Here is a 19515-nt window from a genome sequence, read left to right on the forward strand (position 1 = left end):
GATGAGCCAGGTACTATTACCATTTTCATCTTATAGATGAAGAAACTGAGGCACAGAGAAGTAAAGTAATTTGCCCAAGGTCACATAGCTAGAAGTGGTAGAAGCAGGATTCGGACCCAGGTGGATTGGCTCCAGAGCCCATGCTTGTAATCACTTTATTACACTGCTTCCATAAAAATACATCAGTGTCTAACACATAGTAAGTGTTGGCTAGTATTTCAGCAACCAAGGCTAGCAGCTGAACATCCTATATTTCCTCATATTCCTTCAGAGTAAGAGACACGTATACTTCCTTGGTCACCTGTTTCAGTCTCATGGCTGGCATCATTAAGACACTCTCTTAAATCTAGAGCCGGAATGGCCAACAACTGTCAGCTACTGTGGACTCCAGTAGACTGGTAGTGACTGAGTAAAGCTCTCTGTTAAGATGCCTCCTAATCGATTAGCAATGTCTGTCATGGGCAGTGGGGATGCAGCAGTGGTGGGCACCAATTTTCTACCACTCAGATGATCCCTGCTGCTACTTAAATCCATTCTCCATGGTTGTGTTCTCTAGGTGCTGACTGTCCACAGGAACTGGAGTCACCCCAGGAGGCGCCCCTGAGAAACACCCCAAGGGCGGCAGACCAGCCTTGTGATCAACTGCCATCTCCCTCTCCCTGCCTCTGGCCGGTGGCATTCTTCCATTGTGGGAAGCAGAGAGAATAGGCAAGGGGGTGATTTCCACCCTGGTTGGCTTCCAATTTCCTCCTCATCTTGTGGTTTCAGCCAGGGTTGGGTGAAGACTCAGGCCTCTTCTGTGTCAGGTTGAGAATTCAGGAGAGCTACCTGGGCCCCTGTCCCTCACTCCGTGGGGCTGGGGGCTGGGTGGGCAGACATTGGGAGGAGAGAATCATACCCACCCATTCATGCATCCGAGCTAAGTCACTTCAGTTGTGTCTGACTCTTTGTGATCCCATGGACTGTAGCCCACTAGGCTCCTCTGTGCATGGAATTCTCCAGGCAATAATACTGGAGTGGGTTGCCATGCCCTCCTCCAGGGGATCTTCCTGGCCCAGGGATTGAACCCATGTTTCTTATGTCTCCTGCACTGGCAGGCAGGTTCTTTACCACTAGTGCCACCTGGGAAGCCCACTCAACCACCTCCCAATTTGCTCCCACCTTGCAGAGCCCTCCGCAGTGACAGCACCTCCATGGCTGGGAACCACTGTGGGATGAGGCCTGTAGAAGTTCTCAGGACACTGCGTTCCTGGGGAGCACAGCCCCCAAGTCAGGCAGGGACCCAGCGCTGACTCGGGTTAGCCAGGAAGCCTGGCTGTGGGGACCAGGTATTTGGGGGGAGGTCCCTGGAGTGGGGGAGGTGAGGACTCTTTCTGGCTTTGTCTGAAAAGAAAGGGAAAAGCAGCCCATTTCCAGCAGGTGGTCTGTCGAAGTTTCCTATGCAGAGTTTATTTTGGAAGATTGATGACAGGAATTGAGGTCTGACATCCAAAACATGCATGATAAATCAACCCTCCTCCTCTCAGGGAATGACAAGATTTTCCTCTCTCTCTAAGTGAGCAACGAGCAAGCTGGGCGGTATTGTCAGGCTGGGTTCAATGTGCCTTTCAGAACACGGATGGAACGGAACATCATGGTCTCATTACAAACAGGGTAGCCGCTCTCCACGGTTCAGATCAAGACAACAGCTATGGAAATGACTTCTCCGAGGAAGGGCTGGTGATATAGGCTTTCAGGATCCTTGAGAAAGATCTGATGCGGAGGGCTCGGCCCTTTCAACTCCAATCCCCAGCTCCCCGGGGGGTGACCTCTGGGCCTTTTGTTGGGGTATCAAATGCTGTCCTCAGAAGACATGCTCCTGTTCTCTGGATCCATTACTTCGGGGAGACAGTCTCCTCAGGCTCTTCTCAGGTTCTCTGGAAATGGCTCGGCTCCCCCGCCCTGCCCTGGACTCTAGGGCAACACCAGGAGAAGGAGACCAACTGGCTGCCTCGACATTGTGTTGCTTCCCAATCTAACCCGCTGACACCACTCTCTTACATAAAAACACCACCACCAACAGCCACCACCTGCCTGAAGTGACTTGGCCAGGTGGAGCTGCCCACACAGAGGGGCGAAGACCACATTCTAGGAGCGGTCCATACTTAGAGCCACTCACCGACCTGTTTCCTGAAAGGGCAGGAGATCTTTCAAGGACCCAGACCTGAGTAGAGATGACCTCTTTCTTCTAACACCTGGGGCTCCTTTGACTCCACTTGTCTCTTCGGAGGACAAAGGAGCAGGCTAACAAGGGGGCAAGCCAGCCTTTCAGATTATATTCAGGGACAGGTTACCCCAGTCACAACCTCTGTTTGGCCCTGGGGGCTGCAGAGGTGGATGGGAAGCAAAGTGATGGCCATGTCAACCTTCTGGGGGACCCTGCAGACTTCAGTGCAGAGCATAAGGAGCTCAGACCCCCCCACCCCGGGCCCGGTTACCAGCAGAGAGCAAGGCCTTTTGGACATTGGAGACCAGACTTCACAGGAGTACTTACAGGAGGCCCTGAAAGAGAGAGAGAAAATGCCAGGGTCAGTGTCACCGCCATAAGGGCTGCCTTAGAAGGAGCGTCCAAGAATTTTTCAGCTGTGGGGTTTCCAGCTGGTCTCCGAAGTTTGCATTTTCCTGGCCCACTTTCACCAATCTAATCTCTTCCCCCTTTATTTCACCTCTGTATTTTGATCACTGGATGAGAAATCCAGAGGTCTGGGCCCCAGGTGGAGCTGGGTTGGGGCCCTAACTTCCAGTGCATACCTCAGCTGCCCACCCTAGAAAACAGGCTCTGAGGGACCTGCTCCAGTCTGGGCTCTTGGTGGCATTGCTAAATGTGGGGTGCTGGGCACCAAGGCACTTTGACAACGGTCAGAGTGTTACAGAACCTGGAGATCGCGCTCATCAGCACGCCCGCTGTCTCATCAGCATGCTCGCACGGAATGCAACGGAAAACAGGCAGGAGCGGCAGGAGCCAAAGGAGGTTTTTCCCTGAGTTCCCCGCCTGATGGCTATCAGGCCTGTCCTGGTTTCTGGTAAGCTCTGAGTCAGGCTTTCTGCCCTCCTGGGTCCACTGCCCACTCCCTCTTTCTCACCGCCCACCTCTGTGCCCCGGCCCCACCCTCCCTTCAGCCTCCCTCCTTTCTTTCCTCCTCCTTGTGGCCACCTCCCCCCTCCTCTCTCCCACAGGCCTCAGCAAGAGCCCTATCTCATTACCGACAAGAGCTGAGAATTACAAATTCAAATGTTCCGCAAACGGGGCAGGAGGATGGGTAGGGAGGTAAGGGAGAGAAAAAAGCAGCAGCCGAGAGATAGCGAACTGAAAGGCATCTCTGCAAACATGATTCACCAGAGCCCAGGGCCCGTGGGATTCCCGGCTGGGCCCTGTGCGTCTGCCTAGCCCCTGGTGACCTGGCCACGTTAACACAGCTGCGACTCCTGTCGCTTCTTTTATGCTTGGCCAATAAAGACTCCTTATATTTCCCCTGGCTCCTCGTGTTCCCAAAGCCAGCTTCCTTCTCTCTGCCTTCATCTGCCTGCTTCTCCATCCTGGTTCCCTTCCAGGAGGAAACAGCCTCTTTCATACTGGCCTCTGTCAAGCCATCACATTAAAGGGAACAGAATTTTTTTTTTTTAAGAAAAAAAAAAAAGAGTCAAGAGGGGTAGTTCCCGGGTGAGGAGGCCCCAGGCAGGCCGGCAGTGAGGCTTTAGAAGAGCAAGAAGGAGGGAGGTCTGGGACCTATTAGATGGAGGGGCAGGGGAACGTCACCCAGAATCTGAAAATATCCCCTGAGTGCACTAGCAAAAGGGGCCCAGCCCAGCTGGAAAGTCTGTGCCTCTTGGCCCGGGGAAGTGTCCTCGTGAGAAACAGGCGGGTGACAAAGTTCAGTCCACGGCAATCTGGGGATGGTTTGAGCCACATGGAGAGCAGATGCCCTGCACCCGCCAGGCTCCCAGGGTGCAGGCTTTGGGGGCGGCGTCCCTGGTGACACAGCAGAGCCCCGGCGATGGTGCTGTCTGCTCTTAGTGGTCTTAGCCATGCAACTGTCACCAGATGCAGTCGGTAAGCCAACCCGAGACTTGGCACTTAGCTCCCACCCAGAGGAGAGGTTTGCTGGGTCCTGCCGAGTAATATAAATTCTACTGCTGATTTCAAGGGTTTTTACATTACCGCCACCACCACCACCGCTGCACCTACCGCTATGGTCCTTACGACATGCTGGGCACAATTCTAAGTGTTTCCCACTACAGAGTAGATTCTGTTATACCCATCTTGTAGATAAGGAAACTGAGGCACAGCACAAAACCCCCAAGATCAAGCTGATAGTAACCGGTGGAGCTCCTGTCTCCTCATTCACGCCTTTTACTCAAAAAGCAATCCATATATACCTATGGCCCATTTGGGTTGATGTATGGCAGAAACCAACACAATATTGTAAAGCAATTACTCTTCAATTAAAAATAAAGTAAAAAGAAAAAAGCAATCCACCTCACGCCCAAATTGCCCACAGACCGCTTCCGTCCTCTCCCCGGATGCCCACTGTGTTCAGCCTCTGGCTCCTCTCTCTGGTCCCCACCCTCTCATCTCTCTTTTATGGGTCGCTTTTCTGATGCAAGGGAATGTGGTTCTGTCAAGCTCTTCCAGGCTAGCGTTCCCCCATGTGCCACTCACACAGACTTCAGAATGGAAAAAGCCTGTGTTTGTCAGTTGATTCTGTGCCTTAGGAAGGGGAAGAGGGATAGAGGACTTACCAAAAAAGACTCTATCATTAACAGTTTTTCCCTTGTTAAGGATAATCCTCGAGGGTCCCCCTGGAAAATCTGTAGGCCCCTTGGAAAATCTAACTGCAGCCCTACCCCTGCCAGCTTCCATCAGAGCTCTGGATTTCAGAGAGCATGCTTCACCTAGCACCATGCTCAATGCCCCGCAGCTCCCAAGCAGCTTGGGAGCCGAGGGCTTTGTGAAATCAGCCATGCCTTGATGGCACTGGTGGGTCTCCCATGTGGGTCACTTGGCCATGCTCAGGCATAGTTGACTGGTCACCCTGGCCAAGCACCATAAGAGTCACCCCAAGGCATGGCCAAGTCCCCATTGTACAAATGAAGAAGCGGAACCCGGGGAGGGGGGAGTGGCCATGCATGGTCACCACGTGGATGGGTGTCAGGGATGGGTCCAGAACCCAGGTCTCCTGACCCCCCATCCGGGAGGTTTCCTACCAGGCCACACTGCCTCTCATGGCCTGTGTAGTCGATTTTCTCACTCACCACCTCAGTGAGGCCACACTTGCCCTTCCTAGGGATTGGCTGATCTCCTCCAACCAAGACAGTCATGTTCCTCCTGAAGGGGCACGTAGGGATGGACTCCAGTAAAGAATCAGGGTAGTGCTCTATGTCACACCTTTTTTTCAACCATTTTTAGCATGCTCATTTATTCACTCAGCAAACATTTAACAAAAGCCTACAGTATATTGTAAGCTGTGCTTGGCTATGGCTCTATAAAGATGAATAAGGCACAGTCGTTGCCTGTGAGGAAGGAAAACTTCATTTTTTAATTACCTAATATCTACCAGGCCTGATGCGCTAGTGACACAGATATGAATAACTCATTTCCTCCTGTTGAGAAATCAAGAGTTTCCTATGTCAGAGAGCTGGAGAGATTCCAGAGAAGAGAACTAAAATGAACAAAAGGATTTAAGAGAGGTAGGTTTGCTGTAGGAGGATTCACTCACTCACTCAATCAACATTTTCTGAGTGGCTATGATGTTGCAGACATAATGCTAAACACAGTCCTTATAACAGCACGTTCAATCCTTAGAACAACCACATGAGGTTGGCATTATCCTCATTTCACAGATGAAGAACCTGAGGCTTCGAGGTTAAGCAACCTGCCTAAGGTGGTCTCCCTGTCTTAAATGGCAGCATCTGTTATTTTTTAGGCTTAATTTCCATGTAGCAGAGCCTGGATTTGAACCTGGTCTCTCTTTCCTGGAAGACTGTGCTTTCCAGACTGGAGGTCATGAAGGTCACCAGGGCTGGAAGGGGCAGCCTTCTAATTTGGGCAGGTAAGGCCCCTCCTCCTCCCTTCCTCACTAGCCCTCCCCTTCTACTAACCCTCCTCCCCAACACCCCCCCCACCCCAAAACATAGAAGGCTCTGCCCCATCCAGACCTTGGATCCAGTCCTGATCCTGAATAGAGAAGAAAAGGGCCGCAGAGCGTGCCCGAGTTCAACGTCATATGAGCTGTGATCTGACCCTGTTTGACTGCTGGGCTCCTAGCAGCTGGGGTCCTAGCCCCAACCCATGCCGCCTGGTGCTTGCTGCCAGGCTGCCTGCAGCTGACCACCTGCCACTTGTCTCCGCCACGTGCCGGCCCACCCATCCTGCCAGGACAGATGCTCTGCATCCCAGGCTCTCCTAGGACCTGGGTGACTAACTACAGAGCCGGTCTCGCTCTGTCTGCTAGAACAGGGATTCTTAATCGGGGTGGATTTTGTCCCTCACGGAATAGTTGGCAATATCTGAAGACATTTTTTTTTTTTTTTTTTTGAGCCAAAGAAGACTTTTACTTCAAGATTATTTTCCCTATTTACTCTCTAAAACCACAAGGAGCTTGGATCTAAAGCAGTAACTGGTTTCGGTGGGTTTCGGTGGGTTTGGGGAGGGTGCAGAGGGGAACCCTTCCCAATTACGTTTGCAGACCACAGACGCTCGAGCACCGCTTCCTAGAGCCCGACGGCTACTCATAACGGTCACGGTGTGAGCAAGGGGTGGACGGGGTCCCTTCAGACCTGCGTCAGGCGGAGAGGCCGCCGCCACAGCCCAAGGTGGCGGCGGGGTCGCCCCCTGCGTCCCGGGGGCCTCCGTGGGCTTCTCAAGGCAGACGTGACCCGGGAGTCCAGGCAGCGCGCACGGCGTCCCCAGCCGCTCACCCCGAGTCAGTGGCAGCCGCAGGCTCGGACGACCATGTTCCTGTACTTCTTCAGGATGACGTTGGAGTTGTCGTCAAAGTAGAGCACCGAGATGGCGTTGAGTTTCGTGGGCGCACAGCACGGTTTGGGGACGTACTCGGGGTTCATGAGGTGAACCAGGGTCTGCACGATGGCGTGGTTGGTGGCGTTCATGTGCGCGTTGAGAGGGAACGAACATTCTCCGTCCTGAAGACATTTTTGACTGTTACTACTGGGAGGCTGCTTCTGGTTTCTAGTGGATAGAGGTCAGGGGTACCATTAAACACCCTACAAGGCACAGGGAAGTTGCCTATAATAAACCATTATCTGACTCCAAATGTCAAAAGTGTCAAAAGTGAGGAATCCAGCATGGACTAAGAGAAGAAGTCCTGTCTCCAGGTTTCCCACGTGCCTGTAGTCCTGCCTGTGCTCCTAGGTTGAGGCCCTGGTCCTCACTCTACCTGTGGTTTGCCAACTTTGAGGATCTTCTATGTGTTAGCCCATTCTCCCTCCACTCAAGACCTTGCTAGGACAAATGACAATTCATTTATTGAGCAATTATTCTGTGCCTGACACTACGCAAACAATTTTACATACCTCCCAATGAATGAGGAAAGTAGCTATTATTATTATTATTCCCATTCCACAGGTAGAAAAGCTGAGGTCCCAAGAGTATGTATTTATGGTCACAGAGTCATGCATTCCTGAGCTGGTCCTCAACATGCAGGCATGCAGAACACTACTGTGGCATGAACACAGCGTGGCACAGCCTCTTAGGACCATGGGGCTCCCAAGCTTGAAGAGGACACACACATGGAGCGGAAATGATGAAGCAACCTCCGCATTAAGGAGTGCTGGCAAACGGAAACACGAGTAGCTCAAAAACTACTGAGAGAACTTGGTCAGTGACAGGTGTGATGGCCTATTAAGGGAAACTGAAATGAGGCAGCCTCTGCCCTTGGAGACTGACATCAGAGAAAACAGGAAGCCCTTCTCCTGTGCAACCCCACAGTGGGGATACTGGCTTTTCAGGGATGGTCGCTGTAAATTTCTGAGCAGAGCATCTGGATTTGGAGCCCTGGAAGCATGTCTGACGAACCATGCTTAGTGAACTGATGCTAAGAACCCTGTGTCTTAGCTCACTGAGCTTCACCACAACCCAGGTCTCATTTTATAGATCTGGAAACTGAGGCTTAGAAAGGATGTGAGTCACCTATGGTTCACGGCTGATAAGGGATCCTGAGTTCTAGTCTAGTGCCCTTCCTGGAGCAGCCCACCACTGGCAGAGCTTTGAGAGGTGGCAGGCTTTACAGTTTTTAGAAAAAATATGTAAGTACTCAGATGGTATCTTGTGAGGGCTGGTCATGCTCATCTCTTCCCAACTCTGCATTCAGTGACTTCACATTGGCAGCTAGAAATCAACCACAGTAGGAGTATTCACACCACAGAAATTGGCAAAAACTACAAAGCAGCCTCACCCTGACCCAAGAGCCAACTGTTAACCATGTTCCAGCACACTGCGGCTCTGATCTGTCCCATGATGATGTCAGCCACAAGGCATCTCCAGACCTTTCCAGCTCGGGCTGATGAACAGCAACAGGTCCTGAGAGGAGTGAGCTAAAATCACACGTACCACACTCTCTATTTCTGCACTCATGGCAGACATTGCTAATCAATCACAGCTAGTCTTCCCCCAGTGAGCCTAGGCAAGGCTTCATAATTTTTTCCAACATGGCTACTATCAATCAGCAGAAGCTGGCACGTGAGATGAAATCCATTAGTCATCTTGGAACTAGAGCCATCTGGCGGGTGAGACACAGGAAATCAAGTAGGGAAGCATGGGGATTATTTTCTGACTAATCAGGGAGGGCTGGGCTAGCCTTGAGGGGCAGCAGAGTAGTGAGGCTGGGTACCCTGGACTCCCCAGCCATACCTCATGCCAGGGGTAGGAACTAACATCAATTGCAGCCCTTTCTCCATCCAATTATCAAGACTGGCAGAGGGACTGGGAGGGGTGAGCAGAAAAGGGACAGGAGCCAGTAAGATCCCCTCCAGTTTGATTCATGTCCTAGTCCCAGGAGGTCCCCGGACGACCTACTGCTGCTACATCTCACCAGAGGGCAACTTGAGTGGCCGTCTTCCTGCAGACACATGATGGGGCCTGGGGCCAGCTCTGATGGCTCCTGGACCCCTCTGCCCTTGGCAACATCCCCCCCTTCACCATGGACGTTGTCCCCCTTCCTTGACCTTGCTCCCCATCTTCTTTGGGAAGGGCCTGGGGACAGGCAGAGGTGGTGGGATGGGGGAGGCTCAGGTGCCCTGCCCTGGATGTGTGTGGGAGGGGTGCCTGGGTAGCAGAGTCTCTCCTTGTCTCCCTAGCATTCGTTCTCCCTTCCTCCTTCCTACAGAACCTCGATTTTATTCTAGTCTCTACCCACTCTTCACATAGCCCTGGTGTCTCCAGGGAAGCTAATCCCAGGACTGACTGGGAATGGGTGAGGGTAAGTGTCTGGGGTCAAGAACTCTCAAGAAGATGGCTCTGGTTGCGGGTTGGCCAGTCTGTACAGTCAAAGAGGAAGCCCACAGCCAAGGACACTGAGGGGTTGGACATCCTCTTCCACTACTGCAGCTCCCACCACCCCAGACCCCCACGTGCCTAGGGATGAGGAAGCAGCCCTGGGGCTCCAGGAAGTGGCCCCAAGGGCTGCGGGCTTGCAGGAGGCCACAGACAAGGAGGAGAAGGCTGGGTGTGGGGACCTGGCTTCAGGGGCTCTACCCAGGGGACAGAGGGCTGCACGAGCCCCTGCAGAATGGACAATGGCTCTGATCAAAGATGTCCACAGGCCACACCTGCATCCCCTCCCCAGCACCATGACAGCTGTAACATTGGGAGGATGAGAAAGCAGGGCTGGTGTCCTGAACTGACCAAGCGATGAGCCTAGAGGGCTAAGTATTAAGCAGGACGTGGCTGAGTTTCTCTGGGTTATTTCTCTCACCCTCAGCAGAGGAAGGGGCTTGAGAGCAAAACTGAGCGCAGTATGAGGAGGGAGAAGACAGCCGCATCTTTGTACACATGAGGGGTGTCCCCTGCATGCTCACCGCATGAGTGAGCATAAACACCTGCTCAGCACCGGCTGCCTGTGGGCTGCTGTGCTGGACACGGTGAAAGTCAGACACCGCCCCTGTTCCCGGGGGCTCCTCTAGCTCAGGAGGGCCCCCCCACAAGTGACACCTGGACACTCTGTCCCTCTGCTTGAGCATCTGCCAACTTCTTCCTGCAGACGGAAACCAGGGACCCCCCAGAGTCAGACTGCAGCTGTCCCCCTGATTTCAGGTGCTGGACCCTGACTTTCATCCAGATTAGAACCAGGTTTGCTTTGGGTCTTGGAGGGATGCTCTCCTCTCTCCCTTGGGGCCCCCACCTACCTGGGTGCCCACTCCCCAGTGAGCTCCTGCCTTGGGTGCCATGAGCCTGGACTTGGCTGGTCCATGGACACATAGCCCTCTGCCCTCTCAAGGTTCCTGTTTTACCTTTCCTCATTTGACCCACAAAATAGCTCTGAAAGGTTGCAGCAGGTATCAGCGGCCCCATTTAATGGGCGGGGGTCTGGGGTTCAGGCAGGAGAAGTGTTGCCTAGTGAACTCGGGTCTCCCCCTCTGGCTCCAGCCCCTGGACAGCCCGCTCACCTGCAGACTTGAGCCAATGACCAGTGACTGCCCGGGGAAGGGCAGTGGTCTTAATAAGACCCTTGACTGCCTCTCTCTTCCTATCCCCCTGCACTTGAGCCCTGAACTGGGGCTTTCTTTGTCCCTTCGCTTGTCACGTTGGTCCTGCAGGAGGATAAGCCTCCGATGCATCACCCCTCTGACCCCAGACCTTCTTCCTGTCACCAGATCTGGCCACTGTGTCCGATGTTCCTGTGACAGGCCCTGCCCTGGGCAGCTCAAACGTCACAGCTCTGTTGGCCGAGCCCTACCAGGCAGCTGCTGGAGGTGGGGAGGGTCGGGTCGGTGAGGGTTCGAGACCCTGGTCAGACCCACAATGGGACATTACCCGCCCCCCTCCCCGGAGGCCCAGGAGAGGTCATAGGTTTCTTAGGTTTTGCCTTTACAACAAGGCCTATAGCTTCCAAGGATGAACTTTTTTAATATTAAAATCACAGTTATTGACAACCCTTTATGGGGCTGGTATCCTGAGTTTTGTCTCATCATGGTTATAAATACTAATATTTTAGTAAGGACTCAGCAACCTCCATCAAGAGCCAAGCATGTTTTACATCATCTCATCTACTCTTCACGACAGCCCTGCAAAGTGACGCTACTATTATCCACACCCATCAGAGGAGGAAACTGAGGCAGAAGTCACACCAGTGGCTTATGGCCATAGAGCCGGGGCCCAGGCAGCTCTGCCATGTCCTTAGTGGCAGAGCTGTGCGTTACGTCACTGACTGGCCTGCACAGCCCTGGCAAGCAGTTTCAGCTCTCACTGCTCCATTTTACAGATGGGTCTCTTGAGGCACAGAGAAGTTAAGTAATTTATCCGAGGTCACACAGCTGTGAAGGGCCTGGCATTTGGAATCAGTTATACCCTAAAACTTTCCTTTTCGACACCTATATTTATTGCTTCAGTGAAAGCAAATAAAAGTCAATAAGACTTAGGTGATGGGGCGAGAAAGCTAGACTGCTGAGAATGAAAATCTGCAATAAGTCCTTTCTAGTCCCTTTGATGGAGAAGGAAATGGCTACCCACTCCAGTATTCTTGGCTGGGAAATCCCATGGACAGAGAAATCTGGCTGGCTACAGTACATGGGGTCTCAAAAGAGTTGGACACGACCAAGAGGCTAAACAACAGTCCCTCTAAGGATTGCATGGTCATTCAGACCACTCTCATCTCTCTTAAAGTTGGGCCCTCAAGCACCCCCACTCAAGGCTGATTGTTAACCCCACCGAGACACTGCCTGTCTGAGCAGGAACCAAGGCAGCCCCACACACTCAGTCTCATAACTTCATTGTCACTTTATTTAGAAGCAGAGGGACAGAAAGTTGACTACTTGCACTTTCCACTTATCCAACTGGGCTCCTGCCCAGAATCATGGGTAAGAACATGGGCTTTGGAGCCAAATGGTCACAGGTTCAAATTCCAACTTTGCTACTTGCTGGCTGTGTGACCTTCAGCAAGTTGCTTAACCTCTCTGAGTTCCAGTGTCTTTTCCTACAAAATGGGGGTAATGATATTATCTGTGTGCCTAGTTGCTCAGTCGTGTCTGACTCTTTGTGACTCCATAGACTATAGCTTGCCAGGCTCCTCTGTCCACAGGATTCTCCATGCAAGGGTATTGGAATGGGTAGCCATTCCATTCTCCAGGGGATCTTCCTGACCCAGAGATTGAACTCAGGTCTCCTGCATTGGCAGGTGGATTCTTTACCGTCTGAGCCACCAGGGAAGCCCAATCATATTATCTACATTGTTGGATTTCAAGGAGTAAATGAAAGAATACAGATAAAAAGTTTAACACTATTCCTGGCTTAGAGTAAGCATATATAGTAAATGATAGCTATGATAATTACTATGGTTATGAACTTGGAAAAAATGACCTCCTGTCCCAGAAGGGTATGATGCCTTCCTCCATTCCAACCACAAGTATGGCTAACACAGAGAACTCTTCCCATGCTTCAGGCACTGTTCTTAGTGTTTTATGGACATGACCGTATTCAGCTCTTAAAAACATTATAAGATGGATAACTTTGTGACCCTCATTTTACAGATGAGAAAACTGAGGCACAGAGAGGTAGTATGTCCTGTGTGGGGTCACAGCTGGTGACCCAGGAGCCAGGCTGTTAGTTTCCATGCTGCCCTGCCTCCCGGATGAGTCCCTGAAACCCTGGAAACCGCAAAGAACAAACAGGCAGGGGTCAGGGTAAGCTGAGATGAGCAGAGCAGGATGGACGGGGCTGGGCCACCATGTGAATGAAATAGTGTGAAGTCACCAGCATTGAACCCTCAGGACGAATTACGCATTTTCTTGCTTCCTTGGACACTTCCAGGTTGGGGTCAGAAGCAGAAGTCCTGAGTGAGGAAATCTCGGGACAGGTCTTGCTGACAGAGATTGCAGGCCCAGCTCTGCAGACGGAGGCCAAGGGCAGGCATTGTTCTCTGGCCGCCAGTTTCCTGAGTGGCCTCCCGCACAGGGCAGAGGGGCTGGGCTGCTAGAGCACAGATGGGGGCAGTGAGGCCAGGGAATGGGGAGAGGTTTTCTATCAAGACATTCCCTGCAGTGTCAGGGTGACAATCAGTCAGGGCTGGGGTGTCCATCAGATGCTGCTGGCTCTGACCTGTATTTTGATAAGGATCGAGAGTCCCACTTGAACTTGTCACCCTTGTCTGACTCTGGCAAGAAGCCATGAGATCCTCCAACAAGCTCTGGACAGCTCTCCCAAGGAGAGTTACTTCCTGCCCCGCCCCCATCCCTCACCTTGGGTCTTTCCCAAGAAGTCAGCAGTTGTGCAAGCGATGTTCCTTTGTCACATCCAAAAGGCACACGGAGTTCTCCAGCAGAGGTCACAGCATGTACACCGCAGCGCCACAGCACCTCCTCCAGGCAGTTGGCTTTGATTTACTACAACCCCAGAGTACTACGCACAATTCTCTCAAAGTTCTTAAAATATTTAGTTAGCTATTGTTCTCATTTCTATGTGAGGATGCCAATTCCATGTTTTTATTTTTTGTCTTTTCTGTTAGACTCTAATATTTCTGACGGGTGCAACCGTTCATTCATTAGTCACTATTCTAAGAAAAGTTGAGGAAGATTAGATGCTGCCAACTCCAGAGCCTACAAGAAGCACGACAGGCAATGAATGAATGAAGAAAGCCAGGTGTAGCACAAGAGGGAGTGGTAGAGACTGCGGCAAAGTGCCAAAGGCTTGCTTGTGCACCTAGGATAGAGTCGCTGCCTATCAGTTCCAGCCAAGTACTGCCAGGAGGGGATGCAGACACACTAGTGTCAGATCTTGGAAATAAGCAAGAAAAACTCAAATTGGATATTTCATGTAAAATCTTCTGATTTCTAAATGCTGATGCTAATTAAAAAAAAAAACAAACAACTACTACTCTGCAAGCTAAACAAAGCTGCATTTGGTCTTCAAGCTGCTAATTCACAATTCATAACCTCTGGAAACCTTCCAGACCTGATATGTTCCAATTCCACAGCCCAGAATATGTGCTCATATTGCTGAGGACATGAATGGGTGGCTGGGTGAGTCGATTGGCTGTCATTGAGCTAGGAATCTGTGAAGAAACAGTGTCCTAATAGTATTTGCAAACTGAGCTTATGTTTGAGAGTTAGCTTTATTAATTAAATAATAAAAAAAGAGTTAGCTTTATTAATTAATTAAAGTGTGGAATTGTTTAGCTATGCCCACTTCAGGCATGTTTACACTCATCCACTTTTGCCTCCCTTCTCTTGCTGGATGTGGAAGCCCAGAACTGAAGACTAGCACTGAACAAGTCCTAAGCCTCAGAGTGGCAGGTGACTTAGAAAGCTGAGTTTTACTCAGGCTTGGAGGTAAAGCAGGGTTGTATTGAACAGTGATTGAAATTAATTAACAATTAGTGAGATGCTTAATTGCCCTGGGTATCTACTTTTCTTAAATCTTACTTTAAATTGAGCACAACTAAAAATATGCACTGTGATGAACAATTAATAAATGTTAATGTTTGGTCAAAATTCAGAGTGTTTAACTTATAGAAATAGCATAACCAAGTGAAAAATCTGCTTGTCTCTATCTCTCAAATAACTATGTCTCAAGCACCTGTGCCATCTGCCTACAAGGTCATGGTTAAGGTGAGCATATTTAATTGTGGGTCATTTGTTGTTGTTAGTTGGTAAGTAGTGTCCAACTCTTTGCGACCCAAGGACTGTAGCTCACCAGGCTCCTCTCTCCATGAGATTTTCCAGGCAAGAACACTGGAGTGGGTTGCCATTTCCTCCTCCAGGGGATCTCCCCGACCCAGGGATTGAAGCCTTGTCTCTTACATCTCCTGCATTGGCAGCAGATTCTTTACCACTGAACCACCACAGGACGTCCCTGTGGGCCATTTGGCCATAATGAAATTTATAGTCTCAGGGGCAGCAGACTGGCATTCCGGCATGGGCCTTCTTCCATGCCACCTGCCTGGACAGTACCATCAAACCCTGCAAACAGGATAACAGCTAGTGTGTGCCAGGTAGTAGACTGGGCATTTCCTACTCACTATCTCTAATCCCCATAACAACAGTATATCTGCATACATTCTAATTTACCAGATGAAAATTCCAGGGCTCAGTAAGGTGAAATAGATTTTCCAAGGTCAAATAGCTAATAAATGATGGAGGTAGGATTCTCTCCTGGGCCCATCAGACTGTAGAGTCCATTCTCTTTCCACACCAGCACCCTCCCTAAGGAACTGGGCACACCCACTATCCCTTATATATGGAACAAAGTTGTTTGGTACCCAAGATTCTACAGGGATGCACTGGCAGGGTTGAGGTCAAAGTCCAGATGTCAAACTCCTATTTGTAGTACCAGACTACTCTGGGATAGAAAATACCTGGGATACATACCACTACTCATCTATCCAGGGCCCAGGGCAGATATAACTAATCTGTCTCTATGCTGCTTCTCATACTTTTGGCAGCCACAACCAGTCAATCACAGCTGGCCCCCATGAACAAACATATTTGCCATTCTTGGCCAGGAAAGAACTCTCATAAATGGAGGATGTAGAAGCTCTAACCAGAGTCTGGTGGCAAACAGAGATAGATGAAAACCACTAACTTTTGAACTGAAAGAGCTTTAAACATGTGATAGGAGAAGAGACAGAAGGAAGGAGAAAGGATGAAGTTGGGCTCTGTCTGTGGTCTTATATCCCAACCCAGACAGGCTTGGGGGCCAGCCTGGTTTGCACAGCAAGCTGGGTGATCTCACGGGTCTGTGTTGGGGCCGCGGGGTGGTTGTGGTGAAGAGGGGCCGAGGAACTGCAAACATCTGAGCTGAGAAGAGTGAAAACACTTTGGATCCCGCATTTGGCTTTGCTTTCTAAAAAGAGTTTGGTTTGTTTTTCTGGCATTTATTTATTGTTAAAACAGCTCTTCAGAAACATTAAAGGACATTTTGTGAAAGAAAAGCATCACCCCCCGAGCCCCCTGCTCACACACAACTGTTTCCATTTTCCCTTCTTCCCTCTGATCCACATGTATACCTAAGCAGGGCTGAAACCAGCCAGCACGCAATAGGGAATGCCTGCTTCTTTCACTCAACACGACAAGGTAATCACATTCCCACATTTGTGCTGCCTTCCAAATGACGTCTTTTAAATGACTACACAATATACTGTGATTGGCCTAGAGTTGCTGGCTACTAGGTCTGGAAGTCTCTATGTTTTTTATATTTTATGCTACAACGAATATCTTTGTGCATTTAGCATTTTTGATAACTTTTCTTAGGCTAAGGAAGCAAGACTATTGGGTTGATATGAAACCTTGTGTGAATACCACTCTGACTTTCTGCCCTTGCTTTTGACCTCACATGTGTATAAACTCTTGAGAGTTTTCAAAGTGCTGTCCCTCAGCTGGGAGGTGGGGAAGCCCACTCCAGGCCACCCAGTGGAAAAGAGGCCTCGATGGAGTCTACGCTTGCTTTTCACGCTCCTCTTGCAAGGTTCCTGCATGTCCATAAGCCCTGCCTGCAGGGGTGGGGGTTGCACGTGGAGAGGGGGTGGGATGCGGAGCCCACAGGAAATGGGGACATGGCATCAAGGGGAGGGTGAAGCCTCTCTGGTGGTCACCAGTGTCCCCTCCTTATGGAATGTCGCTTCCTGACAGGAGGCCCTGCCTGACTTTTTAATTAAGAGAAGATGCTGTTTAGAGGGGGCGGCGGCGGGGGAGCCTGGGAGCCCAGGCCATCTTATCAGGTGCTGATTCCCAGGAAAAAACAGCAGAGAAGCCTCTACCCACCATACACAGCCCCTCCACCCCACCCCTGCAGCTGGGCAGCCTGAGGCCAGGGTTTCCACGGGGCGGGATGGGGGGGCAGGCTGGCGTGGGAGCTCTCTTGGAAGGAAAGGCTGGGTGGTCTCCAAAGCTCTGATCCCCTTCTGCCTGAGGCACCAGGAAAGCACAATAAACACAGGCTAAGCAGCTTCAGCCCCAGCTCAGCCCCATTCCCTGGCCCAGCCCCAGCCTGGCCCCAGCCCGGCCCCGTCCAGCCTCAGTTGCTAAGAGTCCACATTGGCTGAGAGCATCACTTCACTGCCCGGGAGAAGTTTGCCAGTTTCACCCATCTAGTCCCCACTCCTCTCCCACTCAGCCCACTGGGGGCTCCAGGATTGGGTGGGTATGACTGTAGGCCACACCCACGACCTCATCTCCAGCCCACTGTTTCAGCCTGTGGTTCCACAGAGCTGCAGGGCTGCTGCCCCACACCCAGGGCTGGAGACCACCCTGGGCTCACACCAGCCCAGGAGAGTCCTAGCCAGCCCATAGTCGATGGTTACTTATGGAGCCCTCACTTTCTGTGTCAGGCACTGTCCTGAGCTGATGCTGGGGCTATAGAGGTGAACAAGACAGAGTCCTGGCATGAGACCTTGGGCAAGTCAACTTCTGACTTCAGAGTCCTCATGGATACATGGGGGCACTGTGAGAATTAAGTGAGATCATATATGTAAAGTGCTTAAACCAGTACCCAATATACAGCAAGTGGTATGTAAATGTTAGATTTTTACATTGTTATTATTTTTTCTAGTTGTAAGCGATAAGCAAACAAAAATCAGAAATAAACGAGAAAAATCCAGGCATTGGTAACTGCTGTGAAGAAGTTAAAATATGGTAACGTAATGAAGAGAGGCTGGAATTTGAGAAAATGTGAAAATGCTTTAGCTTAGGTGGTGGAGGAAGGCCTTTCTGAGGAGATAATACTGAAGCTGGAACTTTAAAAATGAGAAGGAGCCAGTGTGAGAGGGTCCAAATGATGATTATTCTATATAAGCCATGTAGCAAGTGCAAAGGCCCTAAGGTAGGAACAAACTTGGGTGTCTAGGAAACAGAAAAAAGGCCTTTGTAGCTAGGGCTGCCATGTCTAATTCGGTAGCCTTTAGTCACCTGTGGCCATTAAAATTAAATTAAATAATTCAGTTCTCAGTCTCACTAACCATATTTCAAGTATTCTATAGCCACATGTAGCTAATATCTATTGTATTGGATAGCTGTTGCTGCTGCTGCTAAGTCACTTCAGTCGTGTCCGACCCTGTGCAACCCCATAGAGCAGCCAACAGGCTCCCCCGTCCCTGGGATTCTCCAGGCAAGAATACTGGAGTGGGTTGCCATTTCCTTCTCCAATGCATGAAAGTGAAAAGTGAAAGTGAAGTCATTCAGTCATGTCTGACTCCTAGCGACCCCATAAGACTGCAGCCTACCAGGCTCCTCCGTCCATGGGATTGTCCAGGCAAGAGGACTGGAGTGGGGTGCCATTGCCTTCTGCGGTATTGGATAGCATAGGTGTAAAATATTTTCATCATTGTGGAAAATTCTATTAAGCATCTCTGCCCTAGAGCTTTGGGAGGAAAAAAAAAAAAAAAGAGAGATGTTGACATGAGATGAGTCAGGAAAGGCAAGCAGGGGCCAGACCCCAAAGGACCTTGGAGGTCAGAGTAAGGTGCCTGGTGTTTGTCCTAAGTGCACTGGGAAATCCTTAAGGTGTCCAGATTTCAGATTAGGGGTAGGGAGGCCCACCTGCTGATTCTCCCACTTCTGTGAACCTGAGGAATCCTCCAAGTCAGAGTTGAAGGGGAACAGACATGCTTGCTGAATCTGCCCAACCTCCAAGTTCTACACAGGAACAGTGCAGAAACTCCCCGGGAACTGGCCTTTCCCCGGGGGATGCGTGGCTCCCTCAGTGAAGGCAGAGGTGCTGCCGGCGCACAGCCCTCACCGTCAGTGCTTTTCATGAACTGCCTTGGCCGAATGTCCAAGGCCCCTCACGGTGGGCCAGCCCCGGAGCCTAACTCGGGGCATCCCTGAAGGGCCATCCCAGCGCCAGAGCTCCCTGGGGTGGGCCGGGCCTTCCTTGAGACTACACTGCAGCTCAACTTATCCCTTTGCCCACTCCTGCTTCCTCCCTTTCCCTTCCCCTGTTTCAAAGTCAGCTTCCCAGGGCACCCATTGGCCTCAGACGCTCAGCATCTTAGGAGCACAGCTGGTCCTTCCGCCCGTTGGTGGGAGACAGTGGAGGAGTCAGCGCACAGTCGCTATGACAACAGCACTAAGCAAGCACAGCCTTGATCAGCAGGCAGCCGCCTCCGAGGGAGGGTGGCCACCAGAGGGTCCCCAGATGGGACAAGTCCTGAAGGGTGAGGGGTCATATTCACCGAGTGCCCTCCTGGGCCACGTGGTTCCCACACGTGGCCCTGGGGCCCCTCCCCAGGCCTCTAAGAGCAGCGCTGTGGCGCTCATCCTTCTGGGGGCAAAGCTCGGCCTTGTGAGACCCCATGGTGAGACAGGTTCCCC

General features: G+C 51.1%; 1 protein-coding gene across 1 annotated transcript in view; it reads right to left on the reverse strand.

Moving 5' to 3' along the window:
* COL13A1 (collagen type XIII alpha 1 chain) overlaps window positions 1-19515 on the reverse strand; it is a 150334-nt gene that overhangs the window by 85076 nt on the left and 45743 nt on the right. Inside the window, 1 exon segment of the mRNA XM_043476738.1 lies at window positions 16835-16842. Coding sequence (XP_043332673.1) covers window positions 16835-16842 — 8 coding nt within the window.

Source organism: Cervus canadensis, chromosome 8 (genome assembly GCF_019320065.1).
Source record: "Cervus canadensis isolate Bull #8, Minnesota chromosome 8, ASM1932006v1, whole genome shotgun sequence".
Taxonomy (NCBI): Eukaryota; Metazoa; Chordata; class Mammalia; order Artiodactyla; family Cervidae; genus Cervus; species Cervus canadensis.